Source organism: Mirounga angustirostris, unplaced genomic scaffold (assembly GCF_029215605.1).
Source record: "Mirounga angustirostris isolate CCGP_5_RB_7025 unplaced genomic scaffold, mMirAng1.0.hap1 SCAF_11, whole genome shotgun sequence".
Classification (NCBI taxonomy): Eukaryota; Metazoa; Chordata; class Mammalia; order Carnivora; family Phocidae; genus Mirounga; species Mirounga angustirostris.
In genome coordinates, this window is record NW_026991719.1 from 81,376,751 (window position 1) to 81,401,725 (window position 24,975).

General features: G+C 45.7%; 2 protein-coding genes and 1 pseudogene across 6 annotated transcripts in view; 2 read left to right on the forward strand and 1 right to left on the reverse strand.

The window, feature by feature from the left end:
- The window catches only part of LOC123848316 (armadillo repeat-containing X-linked protein 1), an 88,560-nt gene extending 78,786 nt beyond the window's left edge, over positions 1-9,774 (forward strand). The window contains exons 9-10 of one of the 2 annotated variants that reach the window (XM_064574374.1): positions 5,895-6,268; positions 9,645-9,774. The gene's annotated coding sequence lies outside the window, so the exon portion shown is untranslated. Of the gene's footprint in view, positions 1-5,894; positions 7,391-9,644 lie in introns of those variants that run through there. The other variant, XM_064574372.1, reaches the window with a different exon arrangement.
- Positions 9,775-9,977: 203 nt separating this feature from the next.
- Positions 9,978-13,382, forward strand: LOC123841057 (potassium voltage-gated channel subfamily S member 3-like; annotated as a pseudogene).
- A 5,421-nt stretch (positions 13,383-18,803) lies between these two features.
- Positions 18,804-21,942, reverse strand: LOC123841080 (protein ARMCX6). 4 transcript variants are annotated; one of them, XM_064574389.1, is made up of 4 exons: positions 21,807-21,939; positions 21,423-21,501; positions 20,974-21,091; positions 18,804-20,664 (listed from the first exon to the last, which is right to left on the reverse strand). In XM_064574389.1, exon 4 carries the CDS (start codon positions 20,516-20,518, stop codon positions 19,616-19,618), a length of 903 nt encoding a protein of 300 aa, XP_064430459.1. In that variant the 5' UTR covers positions 20,519-20,664; positions 20,974-21,091; positions 21,423-21,501; positions 21,807-21,939; the 3' UTR covers positions 18,804-19,615. The 4 variants fall into 4 exon arrangements, with proteins under 4 accessions (XP_064430459.1, XP_045726717.2, XP_064430458.1 ...); XM_045870761.2 differs by having other exon boundaries at positions 21,411-21,501; XM_064574388.1 differs by lacking the exon at positions 21,423-21,501 and having other exon boundaries at positions 21,807-21,942.
- Positions 21,943-24,975: the final 3,033 nt, after the last annotated feature.

Genomic DNA, 24,975 nt, shown 5'->3' on the forward strand with positions numbered 1-24,975 from the left:
ACTCGGGGACCCTCAGCTCACTGGGGGGGCCTATGGCAGGTGGTGTGTGTGTTAGCAGGGAGGTGGGTGTTGGTGCTTGTGAGCAGGCCTCTGCCCCAGGTTCCTTCTCAGGACATATTCTGGCCCAGAGGAAACTTAGGAACGCCGTCCCCTGGCTTACTTTAACAACATGGGAAAGCGGGGACCGGTTTCTCCCCTCACCACAGTAAGCTGATTCGTGTGAGAGTAGAGCAAGTTGAATAAACAGTGCTGTGTATATTTTCATAAATATTATCTATGTTTTACATCATATATGTAATTTTACATTTTCTAAGATTGTATAAATTATCTTTTAATGATACACAAAGAATGGCATAGCAGTTTCTACCTCCTGACAGATATATTGGGCTTGCATGGGAAAAGTCAGTAAGAGACTCATTTTTCTCCCTGTTTTTTATGCCTTTTTAATTTTGTACATATATATTTTTTCATTCTAAAATAAATTTAATAAGAAACAATTACTATGGGGCGCCTGGATGGCTCAGTCGTTAAACGTCTGCCTTCGGCTCAGGTCATGATCCCAGGGTCCTGGGATCGAGTCCCACATTGGGCTCCCTGCTTGGCGGGAAGCCTGCTTCTCCCTCTCCCACTCCCCCCTGCTTGTGTTCCTGCTCTCGCTGTGTCTCTCTCTGTCAAATAAATGAATAAAATCTTTGAAAAAAAAAAGAAACAATTACTGTTGATTTGTATAAAAGTTCTTGATGTAGCATCGTCATTCTACAGTCATTTTTGTGAACTCTCTTATTAGTTTTATTATTTTGTTGCTTTTTACTTTCTGACTTTTAAGTAGATATACATACTTTACAAATTATGACAGTTTTATCTCTTCCTGTTCAATATTTTATAGCTCATTTCTTTTTCTTATCTCATTGCACTGTCAAAGGCCTCCAGAACAACAGTATTGATGATACAGTGCATACTTGCCTTGTTTCCCATTTTAATGGTCGATGTTTCTGCAGTAAGGTTGATGTTTGCTGTGTAGGTTTTTGAATAGGTAATCTATCATATATTTATATAATAGAATTTATAAAGCAGTAAAAATGAGTGAGCTAGATTTCTATATATCAGTCTAGACAATTCTCAGAAACCTAATGTTGTGTGAAATAAGCAATTTGTAGAAAGATATGGATAATGCCATTTATATAATTTTAAGCATACAAAACAATGCTATATATTATTTTGGATAGATATATTTCTAGAACAATTTAAAATGGGTACTGAAAGATGCACATCAATTTTACAGTATCAATTACCTCTGGGAAGGGATGGAAGAAAGTGTGACTTTAACAGTATATGTAGTTTAATTTGATCTGTTAATACAAAGATATTAAACAAATACCAGAAAGTGTTAATGTTTCTTAATTATGGATGATATATATTCATATAATCTCACTTTTGTCTGTATCACTCTTTTTTTAATTACAAAGAAAGATGCATTGTTTGCCCAATACAACCAATAAAAAAAGACCTTCACAGGGGCGCCTGGGTGGCTTTTTAGGTCAAGCGTCTGCCTTTGGCTCAGGTCATGATCCCAGGGTACTGGGATCAAGCCCCCGGTGGAGCCCTGTGTGAGGTTCCCTACTCAGCTGGGAGTCTGATTCTCCCTCTTCCTCTGCCCCTCCCCCTGTTCATGCTCTCTCTCTCTCAAATAAATAAGTAAAATCTTAAAAAAAAAGACCCTCACCTAGACACATCCTGAAGTAAGTTTTAGAATAATAAAGATTAAAAGGAGACCCTAAAATCTTTCGAGGGTAGGGGGAAAGTCATCTACAGATCATATTGACATCAGAGTTCTTATTCATAACACTGGATGGTCAATGTCAATGAATAAATGCCTTTAAATCCTTAGAAAATATGCTTTTCTTTATTATTCTATCTCTAAACACTATCAAGTAGTTACGTGGTGACAATAAAGATGTTTTTAAGACTGAAAGTACTCAGAAAATTTATCTCCTGTGGACCTTCTCTTAGGAGTTATTTGAACATGTCCTCCAACTAAACAAGGTAGTACTCAAGTCAAAGAGAAATATAGAATCAAGGAAATGGTGATCCAAACTTGGGAAAGCAATAAAAGTTAGTGTTAAGATAATAGCCAAACAGCGCACTTGGTTGACCAGACCAAAGTGGAACAAAACGGCAGAGGATTTGAGGTAGTGGGTGAACTCATGAATAAAAGGGGACTTGGTAAAATCAGTTGAGAGGTTAGAAAAATTAGAGGCAAATAAGGGAGGAAAAACAATTAGCAGAACCTCTAAGAAAATATTACAGTGATGGTTCCTAATGAACCATGCCTTTTGTATCCATATCATTGTGTAGTCCCCTCCCACATTGACTCTGGACCTAGCCATGTGAAATTTGGGGGCAGTTTGAACATAAACAAACATAACCCATGAAGAGGCTTGAACAGTGCATTTTCCATGGGGCTTGCACTCTTCCTACTCTGAAACCATCATGTGTGGAAGCCCAAGCTAACCTGCTGGAGGAAAAAAACATGTAGAATAGACATGAACTGTTCCAACTGACGACCCCTAGAAAGAGCTGCCAGATAAAATATAGAACTCCCAGTTAAATTTGAATTTCAGATGAACATAAAACATTTGTTGATATAAGTGTGCCCCAAACATTGCATGGGACAAACTTATACTAAAACAATTATTAATTATTTTTTTGAAATTCAAATTTAACTGGGCATCTTCTATTTTATTGCTATATCTAGCTACCTTAGCTACAGGAAAATCAGCCCCCAGCTAATCTGCCAGCTGTCTTGAACCACATGAATAACCTCAGGCAAGAATAGCAGAAGAACCAACCAGTCAAGTCCAGTGCAAATTCCTGATCCACAAAACAAGGAGGACATAAGATGGCTGTTTTAAGCTACTGAATTTTGGAGTGGTTTTTTACATAACGATAGATATACAAAACAAAAGAAAATGCGTACTTGCTCCAAATAGGCAACAAATTAAGATAGAGTTCAGCATTTGACGGTGTATAAGGAAAAAGAATCTATGGAATCTCGAATCTAAGAACGGTATCATTTAAATGACTCAAGAGCCTTGACCTTGGATTCCAGAACATTTCTAAGAAACTATAGTGGGCTACATTAAATCAGAAGCTAATCCCAGATGTCTCTGGGATCTGACCATTCCAGATAAGATGGGCAGGTTTGAACTAGCGCCTAAATTATTAAGTAAATATCCCCAGGGTAAGATGCATTTGTAGCCTGATAAAACTTAACACCTAGCTCTACCACACCAGAAGACAGGCGATAAGTAGACCATGGCTGCATGACTCTCAGAACCTTCTGAAGTGACCAAATGGTTATAAAGGCAACCCTCCAACATCCCACAAAAGACCTAGGTTGAACTTGTGAAAGCACCTGAGGGAGTCAGTTGGTGTCATCATCAAAGCAATGATGCCTTCATGGCATCTGGAAAGCAAAAGGGAATGCTGCTGAGATTTCTTCTTTATATACCATATCTATATCTACATCTATATGTCTATTCTATATAGATATGTCTATATCATCCATATCTATATAGAAAGTGCCAGTTTACTTTTATACTATATTCTGTAACAACAGAGTCTCCCAGTAAAGTTTTCTGCTTTCAACTCTGGAAGCTGAAAATCATGAACAGAATTTAGATGATTACAACTACATAAAATGATGCTAGTTGCTGAGCCTGTTGTGTCCTAATACTCAAATCTATTTGGTATAGTTTTGGAAAATGACTCACATATCACTTTGGGGATGATATTTCAAGTTGGCAAAAGACTTAATAAAATACAGCTGGCAGAACTTGCTATGTAGAAAATGATAAAAGAAGAAAGGAGAGTAGGTACCAGTAGGTCTGCTATCCTCATTCTATAAAGTGAGAAGTGAACAAATCCTGGTGAAAGTTTAGGAAAGAATAAATGTTTATGTATATATTTAAAGTTACATTTAGCTACTTTCTTTATTTTAATTGATTTCATGGCCTATTTCCTCCTTAAGAAAGCAAGCTTCATAAGGGCTATCTCTGTCTTGCTTGCTACCAAATTCCAAATGTTTTGAATAGTGCCTGGCACACATGGTGCTCAATAAATAGTTGTTGATTGTGTGATTAAACTATGATTACTAATAATACTATAAACGTTAGGAGTAAGAGAGGGGGAGGACGAATTATGAAATAAATGAGCTTCAGTGTCCTATTTTCATAGCAGAAGGTCATTAGAGGTACAAGTGTATTTTTGGCATTTTGAAGATAACCACGGGAATAGTTCTCAGTCTTGGCACTACTAACATTTGGGGCTGGAGACTGTCTTGTGCATTGCAGGATCCCTAGCCTTTACCCATAAGATGTCAGTAGTGCCCTTGTCCTCAGCTGTGACAATGAAAAATGTCTCCAGACACTTGACAAATTTCCCCGCGATGGGGGGGGGGGGGTGCCGTGCAAAATTACCCTGGTTGAAAACCAGAGTGACAGAAGGAGCTAAAATCAGAAAAGTTAAGAAAGGTTGCCACTGGACTCTAGGGAGTGGTACTATGTCTAGGGAAGAGCAGGAGGGGAAATTATTCATTTTCATCATAAATTCTCTAATTGCACTGTTATCATATGTATGTATTGGTCTGAGAAATATTAATGTTTATAGAAAAACAGTAATGAAGTGGAATCAATGAGACTTTGAGACAAGCTAGCAATATAGGATGAGGGAGAAGGAAGAAGTCAGTAATAACTAGGTTTCTGGCAGGGACAGCTGGGTGGATGGTGGTTGTGTCCACGGAGACAGGGAAGACCAGAGGGGGAAACATTTTGGCGTGGGACTGGAGAATGATGGCTCCAATTTCAAACATGTTGAACATGAAAAAGCTGCAGGATATGCAATCTGTAGGCATTAAATAAATTAATCTTGAAACTCAGGATATATTGACTTTTGAGTCATTAACATATAGATGGTAACTGAAGCCATAGCAGTGGATGAGTTTCATGAAAAGAGAGGAGACCTGAGAGCAAGACCTCAAGATAGAGTGTGTTACATTCTGGTGTTTTTTTCATGCTTCTGCATTTTTAAAATTATTATCAGGACCGTATTGTAAATGTTGTTTAATTCATTTTTAAAATAAATTTCTCTTTGCAAACATAATGCATATTTATTGAGAATATTTCAAAAATAAATAGATAAGCACAAACTCCTGTCCAGAATCAGAATGGCAGCTTTAATACTAGACAATCAAATTGAGTGGGCACTGAGCACTAATTATGTGTGAGGCAGATGGAGATTCAATAGTAAACAAAACAGTCACCGTTCTTGTGTTCACAGAGCTTACCATGTAGTGGGGAATACAGGCAAAGAAAACAGAAAATACAATGGAGAGTGATGAATGCCAAGAAAATTAGTGATGAAAAGCCACTTCAACTAAAGATGCAATAGGATGTGATTTAAGCATCTTTTGTGTTACCCATTTTTCTCTTAATAGGCATGAGCTCAGTTGCCAGAACAGGAAGAAACTGTGTTGTATGTTTCTTTGCCCCCTGTGCCGCGTAGTAAGAAAGCTCAGAAAGGCTGGCAGAAAACATGTTGTTTGCCTTTCTCGGCCTGACTAGAGACTCTCAAAACCAAGCCTGGGAGTACACTGAGCTCTAACTCCTTCACAGACAGCATCTCCATTAATTTAAATTGGTTTTATGCTTGACAGTCTGTTCAGTTAATTTTCCAGGAACTCTTTAGTTGCGTTTCTACATTCTCAAGTCAGCCGCTAGATAATACTGAATTTCAGAAAGGGGAGAGATGGTTTGTATATTTCTTTCTTTTTGTATTGTAGTAAAAACATTTAATGTGAGAAATATCCTGTTAATAAATTTGTATATTTCTTAAAGGTAAGAAGCATGCACAAATTGACGATAAGAGCCACCACGGAGCAGAAGATTCATAATAAGAAGCATAGACAAATGGGCAAAATAAGGAATAACAGAGACAAGTCAATTTGCAAGAAGTAATCTGTCCCCAAGGTAGCATTGGAGATAAGTCTTCCCCCAAGCAGCAAAGAAGAGAGACTGAACCCTTAGCCACCTCTGTCTAATGACTTGGAACATAAGGAAAATTCTTGGTATCAGGGAAAACAACTCCGACCCTTGTCTTTGATGGATTTTCTAAAAAAAAAAAAACAAACAAACAAAAAACTGTTTCAATAAAACCTGGTATCCCTCAAAGATGGGGAATCAAAATGGAATGGCACAATAGGTAAAGACAGGTAAGAGAGAGAAAGAGAGATAAAGGACCTGAAAAATGCATGGCAAATAAAGGAAACTCATCTGAAAAAAAGTAGATGAAAACTGTCACCAAATATTTCACCACGAATTAGAAAGTTTTAATGAAGCAATTAAGCAAGAGCTCAAGAAAAGGATGGCGAGATAAGAATGAACTACAATATGAGCTGTCAGGCCTCAGGGAAAATGTAAGAGAATCACAAAGAGGAAAGCAGAAGTGACAGAAACACAGGGAAGAAAGAAACTGTAGCAAAACTCTAGCAATTGATGTCAAGTCTATGTAAATTTAGGACAAAGACCAAAACAAATGTGGTGATTATGGTTATGGAACAAATGTAATGGTGATAACCCAGATGAAATAGAAATGATATAATTAACGGCAATTGGGAGAGGAAAGAAAAAGGTGGGAGGTAATATAAATATGTTGGTTTTCTTACCCTTAGTAGCTGCAGTCAAGAGATACCATCTAAAGCAGGCAAACGTGGCAATAAGAGTCTAAGTATATTCAGTAGGCACAAAGGGAAACACTAAGAAATATAACTTAAGCAATGAAAATTGGGTGTATAAAAAGAGGAAAGGGAGAAGGGAAGAAAAGGAAATATGTATAAGCATTGAATCATTATTTGTAATATCAAGAAAAAAATGGGGAATAAAATGCTAAATATCCACACATAGGGGACTGACTAAATAATTATGACATATTCATGCAACAAAATACTATTCGGCTATAAACTAAAAAACATTTTTATGTAGTGATATCAAATGATTGACAAGATTATTATATGTGTGTGAATATATACATATATATATATATAATTCTCTAGAATTGTGCACAAGAAACTGGTAACATTGCCTGTAGTGGGGGAGTATTGGGTAGTGGTGACAGAAAGGTGGGAAGGAGATTTTTAACGTATACCCTTCGTTATCTTTTGAACTTTGAACCATTAGGATGTAACTAATTTTTTAAAATAAATTTAAGAAGAAATGTAAAGAATTGGTTGACCTGTCTTTGCACAGCCTTGTGGATATCATGTTATGTGAGATGCCTGATACACCTTTGTAGAGCTTCCTAACTCTTCATACAATGTTTCTTGTTCTAACCCCCAAGGACTAAGGCAAACACATGGGAGGGCAGTGTCCTGGCTGCCCACTTGGCCCCCTGTGTCCCTGCCCATTCTTAACCTTGGTCTGGTGCAGTCCCTTCAGCAAGTAAAAATGATAATGTTATAAAAATATTTAACTAAACTAAATATAATTCCCCCTGTAAATAATGCTCTCATGTAGCCCATTCACCATTAAAACTACTTAGGATTAGGGCGCCTGGGTGGCTCAGTTGGTTAAGCGACTGCCTTCGGCTCAGGTCATGATCCTGGAGTCCCGGGATCGAGTCCCACATCGGGCTCCCTGCTCAGCAGGGAGTCTGCTTCTCCCTCTCCCGCTCCCCCCTCTTGTGCTCTCTCTCTCTCAAAATAAAAATAAATAAAATCTTTAAAAAAAAAAACTACTTAGGATTATAACCTCACACAAAGAGAAGCAAGCTACTGCCTGTACCTTGCTCAAGAAACTTAGAGTTCTCAAAGCTAATTTTTAAAACTCATAGCCATCGAATATTACTCAGCCGTCAGAAAGGATGAATAGTTACCATTTGCATCGATGTGGATGGAACTGGAGGGGATTATGCTGAGTGAAATAAGCCAATCAGAGAAAGACAATTATATGGTTTCACTCATCTGTAGAATATAAGAAACAGCACAGAGGATCATAGGGGAAGGGAGGGAAAACTGAGTGGGAAGTCATGAAAGAGGGAGAAAAACCATGAAGGACTTTTAACTATAGGAAACAAGCTGAGGGTTTCTGGAGGGGAGGTGGGTGGAGTAATTGGGTGATGGGCATTAAGAAGGGCAGGTGAGGGGCGCCTGGGTGGCTCAGGCGTTAAGCGTCTGCATTGGCTCAGGTCATAATCCCAGGGTCCTGGGATCGAGCCCTGCCTCGGGCTCCCTGTTCAGCAGGAAGCCTGCTTCTCCCTCTCCCATTCCCCCTGCTTGGGTTCCCTCTCTTGCTGTCTCTCTCTCTGTCAAATAAATAAATAAAATCTTAAAAAAAAAAAAAAAAGAAGGATACGTGATGTGATGAACACTGGGTGTTATGTGCAACTGATAAATTGTTGAACACCACATCTGGGACTAATGATGTACTACATGTTGGCTAATTGAATTTAAATTAAAAAAAAAAAGAAAAAACCTCATAGCCATCAATTTAGAGTTTTGCTAAATTCCAAAAGCTCTCATTACATATCGGGAAGCAGGCCTGGAAGACTCTGACTATAGATCTTTGCTAGATGCTATAGGTAGTGAGAACTTGGGACCTAAAGGAAGTGTCCATTGGAGAGGAATTTTGTGGAGGGAGAGAGAAGAAGGAATCACAACCAGCCCCATCTCCTGGCTCAAATCAATCCCTATATCGAAACCCTAGAGGGGGTGGGGATTAGAAATGACCAGATCTGATATCGGAAAATCTCAGAGCATTAGGGTGAGTTTCTCACTTCCCCAGGCACAAGCTTCAAAAAGTGTGGGGTCTGGCATGGGGCAGCCCAAGTGGGAGGATAGATAAGGCTGAGAGAGAAGGTTGGTGGGAACATACCTCCCGCACTTCCTTTACCTCCACCCCACCGCCCCGCCCCTGCCCCATTTAGAAAGTCACCAAATCCATGTACTACCCAGTTTAAAAGTCTGGATAGTGAAAAATACAGAACTCTAGATACATATTTGCACATTGACAATTGGTTCTTGTGAGATGCAAATATTTATTCAAAGGGAGATACATGACATGGTTATTTGAAGTACTTTTTTTAAAAAGATATTTATTTATTTACTTGACAGAGAGAGACACAGCGAGAGAGGGAACACAAGCAGGGGGAGTGGCAGAGGGAGAAGCAGGTTTCCCGCTGAGCAGGCGGGGCTCGATCCCAGGACCCTGGGATCATGACCAGAGCCGAAGGCAGATGCTTAACGACTGAGCCACCGAGGTGCCCCTTATTTGAAGTACTTATTTGTGGTCATAACTTGAGCCATCAAATTACCTTCAAAATCACCCCATATCCATACATCCAAGAACAAAGAACAATAGAATACTGATGGCTAAACTTAATGGAGACCTTGCCAGGGTTAAAAAAAAACATGATCAAATAAACCAGAAGAACCAGTTTGAGCTACTCCACTGCTAGGGGAGAGGGAGCAAGAGAATATAAAAGTAAAATGAAAAAAAAAAAGAAGGGGTCTATAGGGAGAGTTGGGGGCGGGGAGAGCATCCGTGGAACAATAGGACTTAATTCTTGTCCTTTTCCTTTTCCCTCCTCTTTAGGAGTGACTATGGTGAAGCACTTGATCATCCCCCCCCTTTTTTTATTGTTGTTCCAAAAGCAGCAGAAACCACAGATATGCCTAGTGTGTTGACATATGCCTAGGTACAGTGGAATCGAGGTAGAATAGCATTGCAAGGGAAGGTATAAAGACCATGCCTATTCACAAGCAAACAAACCCAGACAAATACATGGGAATAAAACCACAAAAGAAATGGGAAAGATCATTAAAAAGAAAGATTCAACAAAATGAAAGAAGGATTTAGATAAGGGTGCCTGGATGGGAAAATTATAAAGATGCCAATGCTTGCCAATTAACCCATAAACTCAGTGCAATTCCAATGAAAACATTACATACTGGATTCTGCAAGGACAGGAGGACAGACAGACCCCGGGCGGGCCACCTGGCTCTCCCGCCGCCGCCTCGGTGGGCGCGGGGCTGTGTGGCGAGGCCTGATCCCTGCAGCGCGGGCGGGCGGCATTGGCATCGTAGGAACTCAGCGAGCCTGAGTCGCCCGGACTCTTGCAGTTCCCGGCAGAGTGTGTGCCACAAAGCAGACGCCGTCAACAGGAGAAGCTTAGGGTTCTACAGATGTTCTACAGATGACAAAGGAGCCGGTCGTTGGAGGATACTATCTCACCCAAATCTGGGAGAGCGATTTCCCAGCAATTGCTCTGGGTGATACAACCAAAGAACAGGAGTCTTCTTTTTGGCCACGAAATGCCTACGTGCACCACACATTCCATGAGGGAAGAAGGGTGGAGCTTCTTGGATGATGATGGACATTCCACTGGAGAGAATGAAGGCAGAGAGTGTGACATCTACACCACAAGGGTGCAGTGTGAACTTCCTCATCTCCCTTCCCGTCCAGCTCCCTGCCTCCTCTATCCACCGCAGTGTTGGGTGAGTTTTTTCCATTGCCCTGGACAAGAGGAGGAACTTGTCAATTTTAAAGGGGGGGGGGGGTTAAGCAGTGCGTTGACCAAAGCACCCTTGTGCAGTTTCCTCACACCAGACTCAGAAAGCTGCTCACCTGCCACTCAGAAGAGGCCATTCTGGAGCCGGGTGATTACCACAATGAGGCCAATAAAGAGTGTACTATTTTGATCGGAACACCTCCTTATTCAGATGTGTTTTGCATTTTTATTACACGGGAAAGCTGCAATGTCATTGGAGGAACTGTGTGTGTTTTTGTTCTGCCAGGAGATGGAGTAGGGGGGCCTTGAGGAGCTCTTCATCAGTTTCTGCTGCAGCAAGTGTTACCAGGAACACAAGGAAGAAAATCACGGAGGAGAACTGGGACCAGGAGAGCAATGGCATGAATACCAGTTCCTCCTCTGAAGAGTTTTCTCTGAGAAGGAGCTGGAGAAGTTTGACAAGGGGTGATTTGGTCACTTCCTGAAGAAGATCTGGATTCGAATGGAAAACCCAGCCTACTGCCTGCCCGTCCCCCAAGTTCATTGCCATCTCCTCCGTGAGCATGACGCTGGCCTCCGTTGTGGCCGTGTGTGTCCACAGTATATCAGAGTTCCAGAAGGAGGACGGAAAAGTGGATGACGCCATGCTGGAAGGCTTGGAGACTGCGTGCAGCACTTGGTTCACCTGCAACTTTGCCAGCCTGTTGGGCGCTGCTCCCTGTCAAAAGAAATTCTGGAAGAATGCTCTGAACATAATTGCCCTTGCTTTCATTATTCCCTTCTATGCCACTTTGGCTGTAGACACCAAGGAGGAAGAGAATGAGGACATTGAGAACACGGGCAGGGTGGTTGAGATCCTCAAGCTTATGAGGATCTTCCAAATTCTCAAGCTTGCCTGGCACTACGTAGGACTTTGGTCTCTAGGTGCCACACTGAGACACAGCTACCATGAGGTTGGGCTGCTGCTTCTCTTTCTGTTTGTGGGCATTTCCATCTTTTCTGTGCTTATCTACTCTGTGGAGAAAGATGACCACATGCCCAGCCTCACCAGCATCCCCATCTGCTGGTGGTGGGCCACCATCAGCTCGACTACTGTGGACTATGGGGACACCCACTCGGTCACCTTGGCCGGGAAGCTAATTACCAGCACGTGCATCATCTGCGGCATCTTGGTGACTGGATGAGTGTCTCCACATTATCTCCAACAAGTTTTCCAGAAGCAGAAACACACTGATGTGGACCAGCGCAGTGAGGACCCACCAGGAAAGGGTCATGAGCTATCTTGCTTTAACATTAGAGATATTTGTGCACACCAGATGCACGTCTTCACTACCAGTCTATCTTCTGTGGGAACTGTGGTGGGCAATCCCAATTCCACAGGTGCTTCAAGCATTGAAGACAGTGAGAATGTTTATAACACAGCATCCTGGGACAATTACACTGCAAAATGAACAGGGACATTTGCACCTGTATCTTGTGTCCCTTCCTGATGTTAGCTTAACACAGTTTTAATAAACCTCAATGGGTTCATTAAAATCGTTTAATTCTCAGGGTGTACCTTTCAGCCATAGTTAGACGTTCGTTGCTCCAAAATGATAAAATATTCTTTATTTTCCTCATTAAAGTGAATTAAATGCCTGTTCTGAAATTTATTTTTTACAAGAGAGAGTTGAGCTAAGATTTTGGGAAAAAAAGTAAATGGTATTGGGTGGGATTTATTACTATGGCTTATGTATCAGTCTGTGTTTGTCATTTTCTCACATTAAGCTAACTGTAAATTACTGATAAGTAGAATCAAAGGCTCAGCGACTGAAGATTACATGCATGTTGGATCCACAAAATGAGACAATACATGTAAATCTATGTTCATGTTCTAGACATGGAAACTGGGACCCTAATTATGGGGAAAAATTGGATTCTGTAGTAAATGGCATTAGTATAACTAATTGTACCTTTAGAGAAAATTAAGATACAAAGTCTACCTCAAAGCAAAGGTACACAAACACACACACATTACACATACACACCACTAGTAGGTTACAAAGGGAGCTAATTCTTAAAAAAACTATACTTATATTAGAGGAAATACAGGCAAATGTATTCTAGTAAACGTGGGATGTGAAGACTGTCCTAAATAAATGAAAACACAAAAGTTCAATAGAAAACATTGACAAAAACAGAAAACTTATATTCCAGATTGATTGAAAATACCACACCAAAAAAAAGAAAAAAATCAAGGAAAGGGCTGAGGGAAACCATTGCAGCACGTGAGTTCAACATGTGCCAACACCCATATTTCAAGTGCGTCTAATGACTACCATGTGCCAAGCGCAGCAAGTCTATACATAGAACATGAACTTGCTCTACTCTCACACGAATCAGCTTACTGTGGTGAGGGGAGAAACCGGTCCCCGCTTTCCCATGTTGTTAAAGTAAGCCAGGGGACGGCGTTCCTAAGTTTCCTCTGGGCCAGAATATGTCCTGAGAAGGAACCTGGGGCAGAGGCCTGCTCACAAGCACCAACACCCACCTCCCTGCTAACACACACACCACCTGCCATAGGCCCCCCCAGTGAGCTGAGGGTCCCCGAGTCAGTTAGAGGTTCCTGGGAGAAAGGTGTGCCCCGGGGAGACTTGACACCAGGGAACCGCAGAGGGGATGCCCGGCTGGGTGCATGAGGCTCCCAGATGCACCACACTGCAGCAGGAGACTGGAGTGAGAAGTGGTGCTAGCCACCATGACCAAGTGGGATTTATCCCCGGGATGCAAGGGTGGTTCAACATTCGCAAATCAATCCGTGTGATAGAACACATTAATAAGAGGAGGGAGAAGAACCACATGGTCCTCTCAATTGATGCAGAAAAAGCATTTGACAAAATACAACATCCTTTCCTGATTAAAACTCTCCAGAGTATAGGGATAGAGGGAACATTCCTCAAGCTCATAAAATCCATCTATGAAAAACCCACAGCAAATATCATCCTCAATGAGGAAAAGCTGAGAGTCTTTCCCTTAAGATCAGGAACATGTCAAGGGTGCCCACTCTCACCACTGTTGTTCAACATAGTACTAGAAGTCCTAGCAACAGCAATCAGACAACAAAAAGAAATAAAAGGTATTCAAATTGGCAAAGAAGAAGTCAAACTCTCTCTTTTTGCAGACGACATGATACTTTATGTGGAAAACCCAAAAGACTCCACCCCCAAATTACTAGAACTCATCCAGCAATTCAGTAATGTGGCAGGATACAAAATCAATGCACAGAAATCAGTTGCTTTCTTATACACTAACAACGCAACTGTAGAAAGAGAAATTAAAGAAACGATTCCATTTACAATAGCACCAAAAACCATAAGATACCTCGGAATAAACCTAACCAAAGAGGTAAAGGATCTATACTCTAGGAACTACAGAACACTCATGAAAGAAATTGAAGAAGACACAAAAAGATGGAAAAATATTCCATGCTCATGGATCAGAAGAATAAACATTGTTAAAATGTCTATGCTACCCAGAGCAATCTAAACCTTCAATGCCATCCCGATCAAAATTCCAATGACATTTTTCAAAGTGCTGGAACAAACAATCCTAAAATTTGTATGGAATCAGAAAAGACCCCGAATCGCCAAGGAAATGTTGAAAAAGAAAAACAAAGCTGGGGGCATCACATTGCCCGATTCCAAGCTATATTACAAAGCTGTGATCACCAAGACAGCATGGTACTGGCACAAAAACAGACATACAGACCAATGGAACAGAATAGAGAACTCAGATATGGACCCCCAACTCTATGGTCAAATAATCTTTGACAAAGCAGGAAAAAACATGCAATGGAAAAAAGACAGTCTCTTCAATAAATGGTGCTGGGAAAACTTGACAGCCACATGCAGAAGAATGAAACTCGACCATTCTCTAACACCATGCACAAAGATAAACTCAAAGTGGATGAAAGACCTCAATGTGAGACAGGAATCCATCAAAATCCTAGAGGAGGACATAGGCAGTAACCTCTTTGACATCGGCCACAGCAACTTCTTTCAAGATACATCTCCAAAAGCTAGTGAAACAAAAGCAAAAATGAACTTTTGGGACTTTATCAAGATAAAAAGCTTCTGCACAGCAAAGGAAACAGTCAACCAAACAAAGAGGCAACCCACAGAATGGGAGAAGATATTTGCAAATGACCCTATAGATAAAGGGCTGGTATCCAAAATCTATAAAGAACTTCTCAAACTCAACACCCAAAAAACAAATAATCAAATCAAAAAGTGGGCAGAAGAGATGAACAGACACGTCTCTGAAGAAGACATACAAATGGCTAACAGACACATGAAAAAATGTTCATCATCATTAGCCATCAGGGAAATCCAAATCAAAACCACATGAGATACCACCTTACACCACTTAGAATGGCAAAAATGGACAGGGCAAGAAACAACAAATGTTGGAGAGGTTGTAGAGAAAGGGGAACCCTCTTACACTGTTGGTGGGAATGCAAGTTGGTATAGCCACTTTGGAAAACAGTGTGGAGGTGCCTCAAAAAGTTAAAAATAGAGCTACCCTATGACCCAGCAATTGCACTCCTGGGTATTTACCCCAAAGACACAGATGTAGTGACAAGAAGGGCCATATGCACCCCAATGTTCATAGCAGCAATGTCCGCAATAGCCAAACCGTGGAAAGAGCCGAGATGCCCTTCAACAGATGAATGGATAAAGAAGATGTGGTCCATATATACAATGGAATATTACTCAGCCATCAGAAAAGATGAATACCCAACTTTTATATCAACATGGATGGGACTGGAGGAGATTCTGCTAAGCGAAATAAGTCAAGCAGAGAAAGTCAATTATCATATGGTTTCACTTATTTGTGGAACATAAGGAATAACATGGAGGACATGGAGAAGGAAGGGAAAAATGAAGGGGGGAATATCAGAGGGAGAGATGAACCATGAGAGACTATGGACTCTGAGAAACAAACTGAGGGTTTTAGAGGGGAGGGGGGTGGGGGGATGGGTTAGCCCGGTGATGGGTATTAAGGAGGGCACGTACTGCATGGAGCACTGGGTGTTATACGAAAACAATGGATCGTGGATCACTACATCAAAAACTAATGATGTATTGTATGGTGACTAACATAATATAATAAAATTAAAAACTACAAAAAAAAAAAAAAAAGTGGTGCTGGGTTACCTGTTACCCACTGGGGGAAGAAGTGAAGTTGGGTCACCCCTCCCACCTTGCACAAAGGTAAACTCCAAGGAGATCTGTGAGACGACCCTTTCAGGGGAAAGGTGTGAAGGAATTAGGAAACCATACGGGAGACTCTCTGTAATCGGGGCATGAGGGAGGGCAGCCTAAGCCACACATGGAAACAAGAGGCACTAAGGGAGAAGGAGCCTGCCCTCAGGGGGAACTGGAGGCCCTGAGCAAAGAGAGGAAGCAAGTGGCAGAGTGTGAGGTGACGCCTGGGGCACGTGTAGCAGACAAGGGATTGGCCAACCCTCTGCGGGACTGTGCTGGACTGTGGTGAGGCGCCCATCTGCATCTTAGACCAACTGGGGGGGGGTTGCCGAAGGGAGCCTGGGGCCAGCCCTGGCCACAGTGGTCAAACTCGAAGAGGAATGGCGCTGTGGCAGCTGAGAGATTGACCTGGTGAGGGCCGTGCCTGTCTGTGGGTGGCACTTCAAAGTGAGGGGTTGGTGGTGGAAACGGCTTTGAGACCCGCGCGTGGGGTCCCGGTGAGGAGGCAGAGTCTGAGACTGGCTGTATGGGCCGGGAAGCCGGGTGTCTGCAACCTCCTGTGTGTGCCCTTCATGGGGGCGGGGAGGGGGGAGCGCAAATCCCAAGACCCCCAGGAGAGGTGGCAAGCTGGGGAGGGCACTGGCAGTTGGTGTGCAGCCGGTAGCTACAGGCACCCAAAGTGGACGTGCTCAGGAGATGCGTAAGAAGCAAGACCGGGCCTTTTGTGGAGCTGGAAGGCAGTCCGCGGGGACGGGCCCCCAGATTTACCCAAGAGGCAGGCTAGGCTGGGGCGGGCCCCGTCAAGGCGGGGCACTTGCCCACGGAGTGTGACCAGCTGCAGCTTTGGTGCCCTTGTCGAACGTTTACCATGGGGAAGCCCAGAAAGAATCTGTTCACTGTAGCAGGCAGGTGGGCACGTTCAGTGTTGGTGGCCCCACGCCGTTTCATTCTGGATTAGGTGTGGGTGTGTGGGGGGGTGCACCACGGTCTTCCTGGGGCTGACAGCCTCTGAATGTCTCCATCGGGCCCTGACTGGCAGGCATGCTCCCGAACCCCCTCCCCCGCCCCTAGGGCTCCTGCCTGGCCCAGCAAGCCACCAAGGCATAAAGGGCAGACCAGGGGCCTGAGCTACCCGACACGGGGGAGTGTTTGGGGGAGGGCAGTGCCAGCAGAGGCACCGGAGGCTCTTGCCTTGGGCCCGGGGCCCGCCCTGGAGACCCTTGGACGCCAGCGGGCTTCCCTGTGACAGACAGTTGCTCAGGGGATGAGCAGACAGTCTCCAGGCCCTCCCTGTGTTAGAAGTCAGCTGTGGCCCCAAAGGGCCAAGGGCCTGCCTCGGAGAGGGGGGACAACTGCCTGTGGCAGCACTCGAATGGGGATTCGGCAGAGCGCAGAGGAGTGGGGAGGTGCCTGTTAATTTGGGACCCCGAGCCAGGAGGAAGGAGATCTTCTGCCTTTGTGATGTGCTTCAGGAGGCTGAGCATGAAGGGGTGTCGCTGAAGACAGCACTGGCCAAACAGGCTCCACTGGGACAAGTGGGTGTGGGAGCTGTCTGCAGGGCACCCCTGCTTGGGAAACACTGCCCAGTCCCCCTGAGGCTGGCTTGGGAGAAAGGGCTGGTCACATTAGCAACTCTTAGGAAACATGACAGGGCCCTGCAGCCAGCAGAGGAAGCCCCCCCGGGGGAGGGGTGCTGTGTGTGTCTGTGTGTGTGTGTGTGTGTGTGTGTGTGTGTGTGTGAGAGAGAGAGAGAGAGAGAGAGAGAGAGCCCTGCTGGGGGTGTGTTGTCACAGCAACCACAAGTCACATGCTGGCCATCCAAGGTGCCAGTGCCTGGGGAGAGGCGGTGTCCCCGTTGCGGGTTGGAAGGTTCCCCAGAGATGGTCCTGGGACCCGGCCCGCACCCGTACCTGCTAGTCAGCCCGAAGGGCGCGGGGTCGGGTACAAGCTGAAGAGTTGTAATCCCCCTGCCCCCCAAAGCCCGGGAGGAGGGAGGAACAAATACGACCATGGTGTGTGTGGAGGAGAGCATGCAGAAGGCAGAGTGCGGATGCCCAGGGCACCGTGGGCCGGAGCAGCAGCCCAGGGAGACCAGGAGAGGGCACCAGGCACAGAGGCAGCCCTGCCCAAGGGAAGCTTCTTGTGGCCTGTGCTGTGGGCCAGGGCTTAGGGGAAGAGCACCATCGCTTGACACGTCAAAACCCCTCAGGGAAGCTGGCTTTGGTGACGCAGGGGCCACGGGCTGCTGGGAGGGCTCTGGCAGCGCTCAGCGGGGAGGCTGCCTGAGTCGTCCAGCTCCACGGAGTGGTTCCGTGCACAGGGCTGGGCTCCTCCTCTCCTCCCAGGGGGGCCAGGAGCTTGCATGGGGGTGACGGAGACGTCTCTCCCGATGGACCGGCCATAGCCCTGCCAGGCACCCCAGCGTCTGCCCTACCACCCTGACCGGGAGTTCACGCAGGGCTCCACGGGCCCCTTCTCGGAGGTCCCCGAAGGGACCGGGGAGAGGGCCGAAAGGAGGTTCCCCCGAAGGAAGCGGGGGCCAACCCTTCTCCCTCTGCCAGCAACTGGGGCTTGGGGTCCCAAGGAAGGGAGTGGGCCCGGAAGTGGGTTTAACAGCCGCTTCGCAGGAGAGAGAGAGAGAGAGAGAGAGAGGAGAGGGAGAGAGAGAGAGAAGGACACCAAGGGGCCACGAGAGAGAGAGAGAGAGAGAGAGAGAGAGAGAGAGAGAGAGAGAAGGACACCAAGGGGCCACGCAGCGAGCGGCAGCCATCGTTGCTAGACCTGGGCACTGAATGCCCGGCGATGGGCTGCCAGGTGGTCCCCGGGGATGCGTAGACAGACCCCAAGGATACTGCCCTTCCTGCCCAGGCTAGCAGTCCAGGAGAAAGCCCTTCCTCGAGGGATTTCCCTGCTCCAGGTGCCAGGCACTGGGCCGCCGGCTTCCCAGGTGCTGTGTCCTGCAGTCCTGATTCCACCAGCCCCACCTCTGCTCCCTGGCTTCCGCCCCTGGCCCCCAGCCCCTTCTCCAGGCCGATCCTCAGCACTCCCGCCCACCTCTGCCCCCGCCTCCTGTGAGCGCCCAGAAGCGCGCCCCTGTCAGGGAGCATAGGCCCCAGGGAGTCAGCGTTGGTCGCCTACTTCTGTCCTCCTCTGCATGCAGACTGTAAACTCAGGGACAAGTTCCACGTCTCGTTTTCGCCAATCAAAGCGCACAACTTTATTGATGATACATACAAACGTGGGCCTGGGTGGATGAGGTTAAGTCAGTACAGCACAGACAAGGGGCGTGTCCTTCGTGGACGCACAGGTTCACCATCCATCAGCTCGCACAGAAGAAGGAGTAAATGGGAAAGAATTCGACCTAAGCGGCAACAGATGCGTTTTCAGCACGAGCCCCAACACGTGTCTGGTCTCCACAAAGCGGCCCGGCTTGGGCAGGGAGACCGCCACGGGCAAGGCCGCCCTCGCCCTGCTCTTACAGGATGTTCCGCAGCCACGGCTGGCGGCTGAAAGGATCCCTTTGCCGCAGGAGGGAGGCCGCAAGGGAGTAACCGCCAGCGCACACGGCCTGCGGACTGCAAAACCAAGAAGTGACTCCGAGCTCTGGGGGGACCCCTGCCTGGCCCAGAAGAGTGTGGTCCTCCATGTAGCAAGTGTAACTTGCACCCTGTGATGCGGTGACTGGCTAAGGCTGGCTCTTCAACAGCACCCACTGCAGACCCTTTGAATGAGAACACGGGGCTGTGTTCACCAGCAGGCTTTTGGGTGGATTCCGTCCCGTTCGGTTCCGCTCCGCTCCAGGCGGCCATCTAAGAGGCCAGGGTGTCGGGGGGAGCCTGTGTGTTTCCGATCCTGATCAAGAGGGACACGAATGAGAGCAGCGTTTGGGCACCCAGCGATTCCCCTGCCAAGACTGGCTTTTCAGACAAACCCATGGACGGTTTCAAAACCTGAACCTCGGCACATCCACTTCCCTCGGATGTCAAAGGGAACTTCAAGTCTGAAACGGACTCGGCAAGCATGTGATTAATAACTGTCATGCTTATTAACAAATTGAATCCGGCCTGCTGCAGAAATGAGATGCAGCAATGTGACACAGTCTCCCGACACACTCCATTGATGGACATCTTAATCTGGCCCTGGTTTTCAACCCTTGCATTCAAGTTATCCAGAGCACAGAAAGCCTTCTCCTTAGTAGCGGGGTCGGGAGTGGGGATGGTGCTTCCAACAACGGAGAGGCTGGTCAAATGACCATTGATACCGTGGCTAAATGAAAAACCAGCATCCTTGGGCTGAGCAAACCACATTTTCCCCTGAATGAAAGGACACTTAGAGAGGTCAAGTACACACCTGAAATTTCTAAAGCTTTGAGTGCTCCAGGAATTTTTATGTTCATAGGGGAATGGGCGCTGTTTTACTGGGTGTGTTCGGTTGGCCTTGCCCCCGCCTGAGGGCCTGTCCTCAGTGCCACCAGGGGCCCCAGGTTCAGTCCAATCCCCATCCTCACTCCAGGGCCGAGCCATAGTTGTGAAATCAAGCCAAAGCTCAGGTTCTTCCTCATCCAGCTCCTGGTCATCGTCCCATTCCTCTTCCTCCTCCTCCAACTTGTCACTGTCATCTCTTCCTATGGTTAGCTTGTAAACACAGTAGCAGGCACCAGCCCCAATCATCAGTCCTGCTGCCATCCAACCCACTTCCCGAGCCCGGCCCATGCTCAAGTCCGTGCCAGCCTTTGGACAGGACAGGAGAGGGCCTTGTTCCACCTGACTGAGGAGGATTCTTAGGGCCAGGGTGAGTAATGGTGGAGCGCAGTCCTCTTCAGCCTCTCCCGGGCTCCTGTAGCTCCCTTGTGATGAATCTATGGGTGCAAAATGGTATTAGGGTCCTGTGCTGTGTCTGAGTTTGTGCCTCACTACACAAATAGAGTGGAGTTTGAGTTCTGGTTGAGAGAGGTGGATTATTAGGAAACGACTTCTTTGTTCCTTTTTGTCACCCTCTATCTACTTTCAGGACCCACCATTTCTCTTCCAGGCCCTACAGAAAAGGGCAGAGGATGGGGCTGTGCTACCATAGCCAGGAGGGTGACAAGGAGAGGCACACACCCAGGTAGTTTCCTCCACTACCACCCCTTCCCCCAAAGATTCACAGGCAGGTCTCTCCCACCAACCTCTACCAACGTCAGGTAAATTTCTACTTCTTCCCTCGTCTTCTGTTGTCAGTACTCCTTCCACGGAGATTGATGGACAGTCTGGCAGAAGGTCGGAAAGACAGCTGGCTTTGGAGAACTGAAAGTGTGGTGGATGGATCAGCACTGAGAACACGGGTCCTAATACCCGCTTTTCTGCATTTTCAGCCTTTGACTTTAAAGTATTTCTCACACCTTCCCGACTTTCCAAACGCGGGCTCCCCCCTCCTCCCCCGTTATCGTCCGCCATTTCCCCAGCAAAGGCCGCCACACCCCTTTCCCTGCACTGAAATGGGAGGGGGTGTGGAGAAAGAAGGGGCCAGGAGAGGGCGACTCGGACCCGGCCCGCGCAGATGCCAGCCCTTCCTCCTCCGCCACCCCCAACGCCACCCCCAGCCAGGGTCCAGGGCTCATCCCACCTTCACACGGACCTGCACGGTCCCAAGGCAGTTTGCTCCTTCCCTCGGCACGACTTTTGAGGCGACCTATGGGCCAATAGACCCTACAAACCTGCAAACAGGCAGGGAACCGAGGGGACGGAGTGCTTGGTGGACGGAGCAGGACTCGGGACACGAGTACCCTGAGTGTGGCACCTTGCTTCGGAGTCTCTGTCAACCGCCATTTACTTGCCTCACCCCCACCCAAAGTCCGCCGGTTCTCTCCGCTAAATGGGCACAAGGGACGGGGGGGCGGTGGTATTTAGAAAGTAGGCGGGAAGGGAACCCAGCCCGGATCAGCCCGAACCTGGATCCGGGGCGCCCTTGGCCCTCTCCTCTCCCCACCCGCCTCTAAGCAGAGCCCAGGCTCCTACCGACCTCGCGGTCCGGGGCTAGTTTCCTTCTTCCTTCACACGCCTGCGGAGTAATGGGGGGCTGGTACCCAGACGGAGGCGACTAGCAGGACTTCTGCTCTAGGCGGCTCTTGGTCACGTGACGACCACGTCACCGGTGAGCTCTGGCCCCCAATTTCCACTCCCACAAGCAGTGCGGCAGGCGCCAGCCTGCCCCGTACCTCCCCCCTTTGCACTGGGCCCTGTCACTCTTTTCCTCTATAACAATACCATTAAGCCAGAAGTGGCCGTGGCTCTCTGGTGTTTGAATTTGCCTAAGTATACGAAGGGGCCGCATCTTCTCGTGGGTCTGTCCTTCCTTATACTTCTTCTGGGGGGAAATTTCTTATCCTTTACTTGGCTCTGAAACGCCTGCCCCCCAGTCCTTAATTTCTACCCCTTTGCACATCCAGCCTCTGCACCAAAATTGGGGGTGGGAGGTGGCATAAAAGGAAGCTCAAGTAGTGAGGTTTTTATTAATATTTTTCATACATTTATGTTCTGTTTCTTCCTTCCTTTTTTATTGACTCAAGCTAGATTATTTTGTAACCAGAAAACATAATAAATCTATTTCACTTGGAGAAAAAAGAATTCAAGTTATGTACATATGTGTGTGTGTGTATACATATATATATGTAATAAACAAAATTTTCCAGTTAATAGAGAGGCCTCATTGACTTGCTTAAATTAATTTGTACCCTGTTGAAAACGTTTTCTACTGACTGCACAGGAAATAGCAGCTTTCAAACAGCATATTAAAATTTAAAAACATATCCTTACAAACAAAACCAGTGTGCTTTCAGATGATTTATAAATTGGTGGATATAAAGAATCTATAGTGAGGTGGTCAGTGTTTTACTTGTGGCCATTTTCGATAAGTGAATCACTATCCCTTTCTTATTCCTGGCTTAACTCACAGTATTAAGTGTCAGATGGCTGAGAACTTCATAGAAGATTGCTGGATGGCTTTCACTCTGGCTTCAAAGGACAGACTTTATGCAGACCCTAAATTCAGCTGAATCTTACCGTTCAGATGAACTTTAGAAATCAGTAACTTCGCAGGTTAGCCTGTCTTTTGTTCAAAAGTCTTTATTTAAATTCTATTCTGAAGTTTCATGGTGCAACTCAGAAATAATCCATAAATTAGAGTTGTCCCTGTTATCCCACTGATGAAAATGAGACTCAATAGATGAAATATTTATTTAATTATGACACTGGTGAGATATCCCCGGGATCTGTTGTTCATGTACTATATGTCTGTTACCCCAGCAGCCCCTAGTGCTCAGCATCTTCCAGTGGAGACAGTGGTGAGGGTCTGTGGGTGACTGTGAATCACTGCAACACCCCTGAAATCGGTGTCATTTTTCCCTCACGAAGAGCATAGTTTACAGGATGCCAAGCAGTCACCACCAGGAGAAAGAGGCCTTTTCACTCCCTGCCTTCTGTTACAAGTTCACTGCACCACCCATACAAGCCCCTCAGAATAATCCCAGAACTCAGGGACAAAGTATGCAGAAGTTAGTCCCCAGACATTCAGCTGTCCCTGCTAGGGAGTCATACTCTAAATATAGACCCTTCAGGCAGCCTCTTTCTTAGAACGTTGAAATATGACACCCCAGCAGGAAGCTCCCCCTGCGAGGGGCCCCTGTGTGGGGGAGGCCCTTTCAGGAGGTGAGCCAGGGAGCCCAGAGTGCCTTGCTGGAGAATATTCAGAAGTCAAGAACACATCACAACTTTCTGTCTTCCTTAAAACGTTTATAGTCCGAACTCCTTCACAAGTATCACACCCCTTTTCTTTAAAAACGCTTACCACATTCGTTCTGCATCATCTCCTTCTACCATTCTTTCTGTCTCCCTTTACTTTCTTCTCCTAGACAAGCGAATTCTATTTATGAAGCTTTACTAACAAATCTAACTGTCCATCATTCAATTTTTGGCTGCTAAGTAATTATATAAGTGGCTTTTGTTTGTTTTGAATGTATACATTAGAAAGAACTAAGGAATTTGTAAAGCTTAACAAAGCCTCAAGGACAAAAGCGCCACTCTTCCCTCTCCTTACTAGTATAAAGGATCTCCCTCCCCCACTTTGGTATGTTTTCCGGTTATTCCAATGTGTAACTCCCCGACCACCATTTTCCCAGTCTGTCAGACTTTTCCCTGTCAGACCTTTCCCGTTTGAATCCATTCCCTCTCTTAAACGTCCCATACTCCATGGAAATGATAACCCTTTCAATTTCTCTCACTTCTTTGTCATTTAGATCCACAATTTCTACCGGGGAACCTAGAAGCTAGCATTTAAAATCTATTTTGCTCCCCATTATACATCCATCAACAACTATTTAAGGGCATGCTATTTGCCTGACATACCGTTTCAAAAGCAAAAAAGGAAAATCCTTAAGCAGTTCCTCAGACAAGCCTGTTAAAAGTTCCTGAGCCTGCAGAAGGCTATGTGAAGCCACTGCTGAAAGGAACCTTTTGGCTCAAATTGGTATGTGGTCCCAGGTGATAGTTGTCTTAGACAGTGCCACCAAACAAAAAAGGATCAGCAGATGCTAACACTAATGGGATTATAGAGAGTGAGAAAAAAATAGAGAGAGAAGATCTTTATTTTAAAAAGCTATATTACTTTTTGTATTGTGTTATTTGTTTTTGTGTTGTGTATTAGTTAATTTTGTTTCGTTGCAGGCAACAGAACCCAAACCTGGTTTAACTGAAACAATGAGGGAGTGTTGCAGACCAGCATCAGCTCTGAGGGGGATAGGTAGGAGGAATTCACAGACAGTCTCTTCAGGATGCTATCGTTCTGCTGTTTTTTAAAATCTGCATTCTAGATTTAAATTTTAGTAAGAGAGTATTGAGTTGGTCTCTTTTGGGCACAATGCCCACCCTTTTGCTGGGGGGAAAGAGGGGGGATGTAAAATGTAAAATGCACTTCCTTTCTTTTCCCAGAGAGAAATGTAAATTGTTTCAGACAGTTGATTTGCTGGAGCCTTTTCTTTTTTTTATTTGAGAGTGAGAGAGAGCACAGAGAGAGAGGGAGAGGGAGAAGCAGACTCCCCGCTGAGCACAGAGCTGGTCGCAGGGCTTGATCCCAGGATCCTGAGGTCATGACCTGAGCCAAAGGTTCAACCAACCTGAGCCACCCAGGCGCCCCT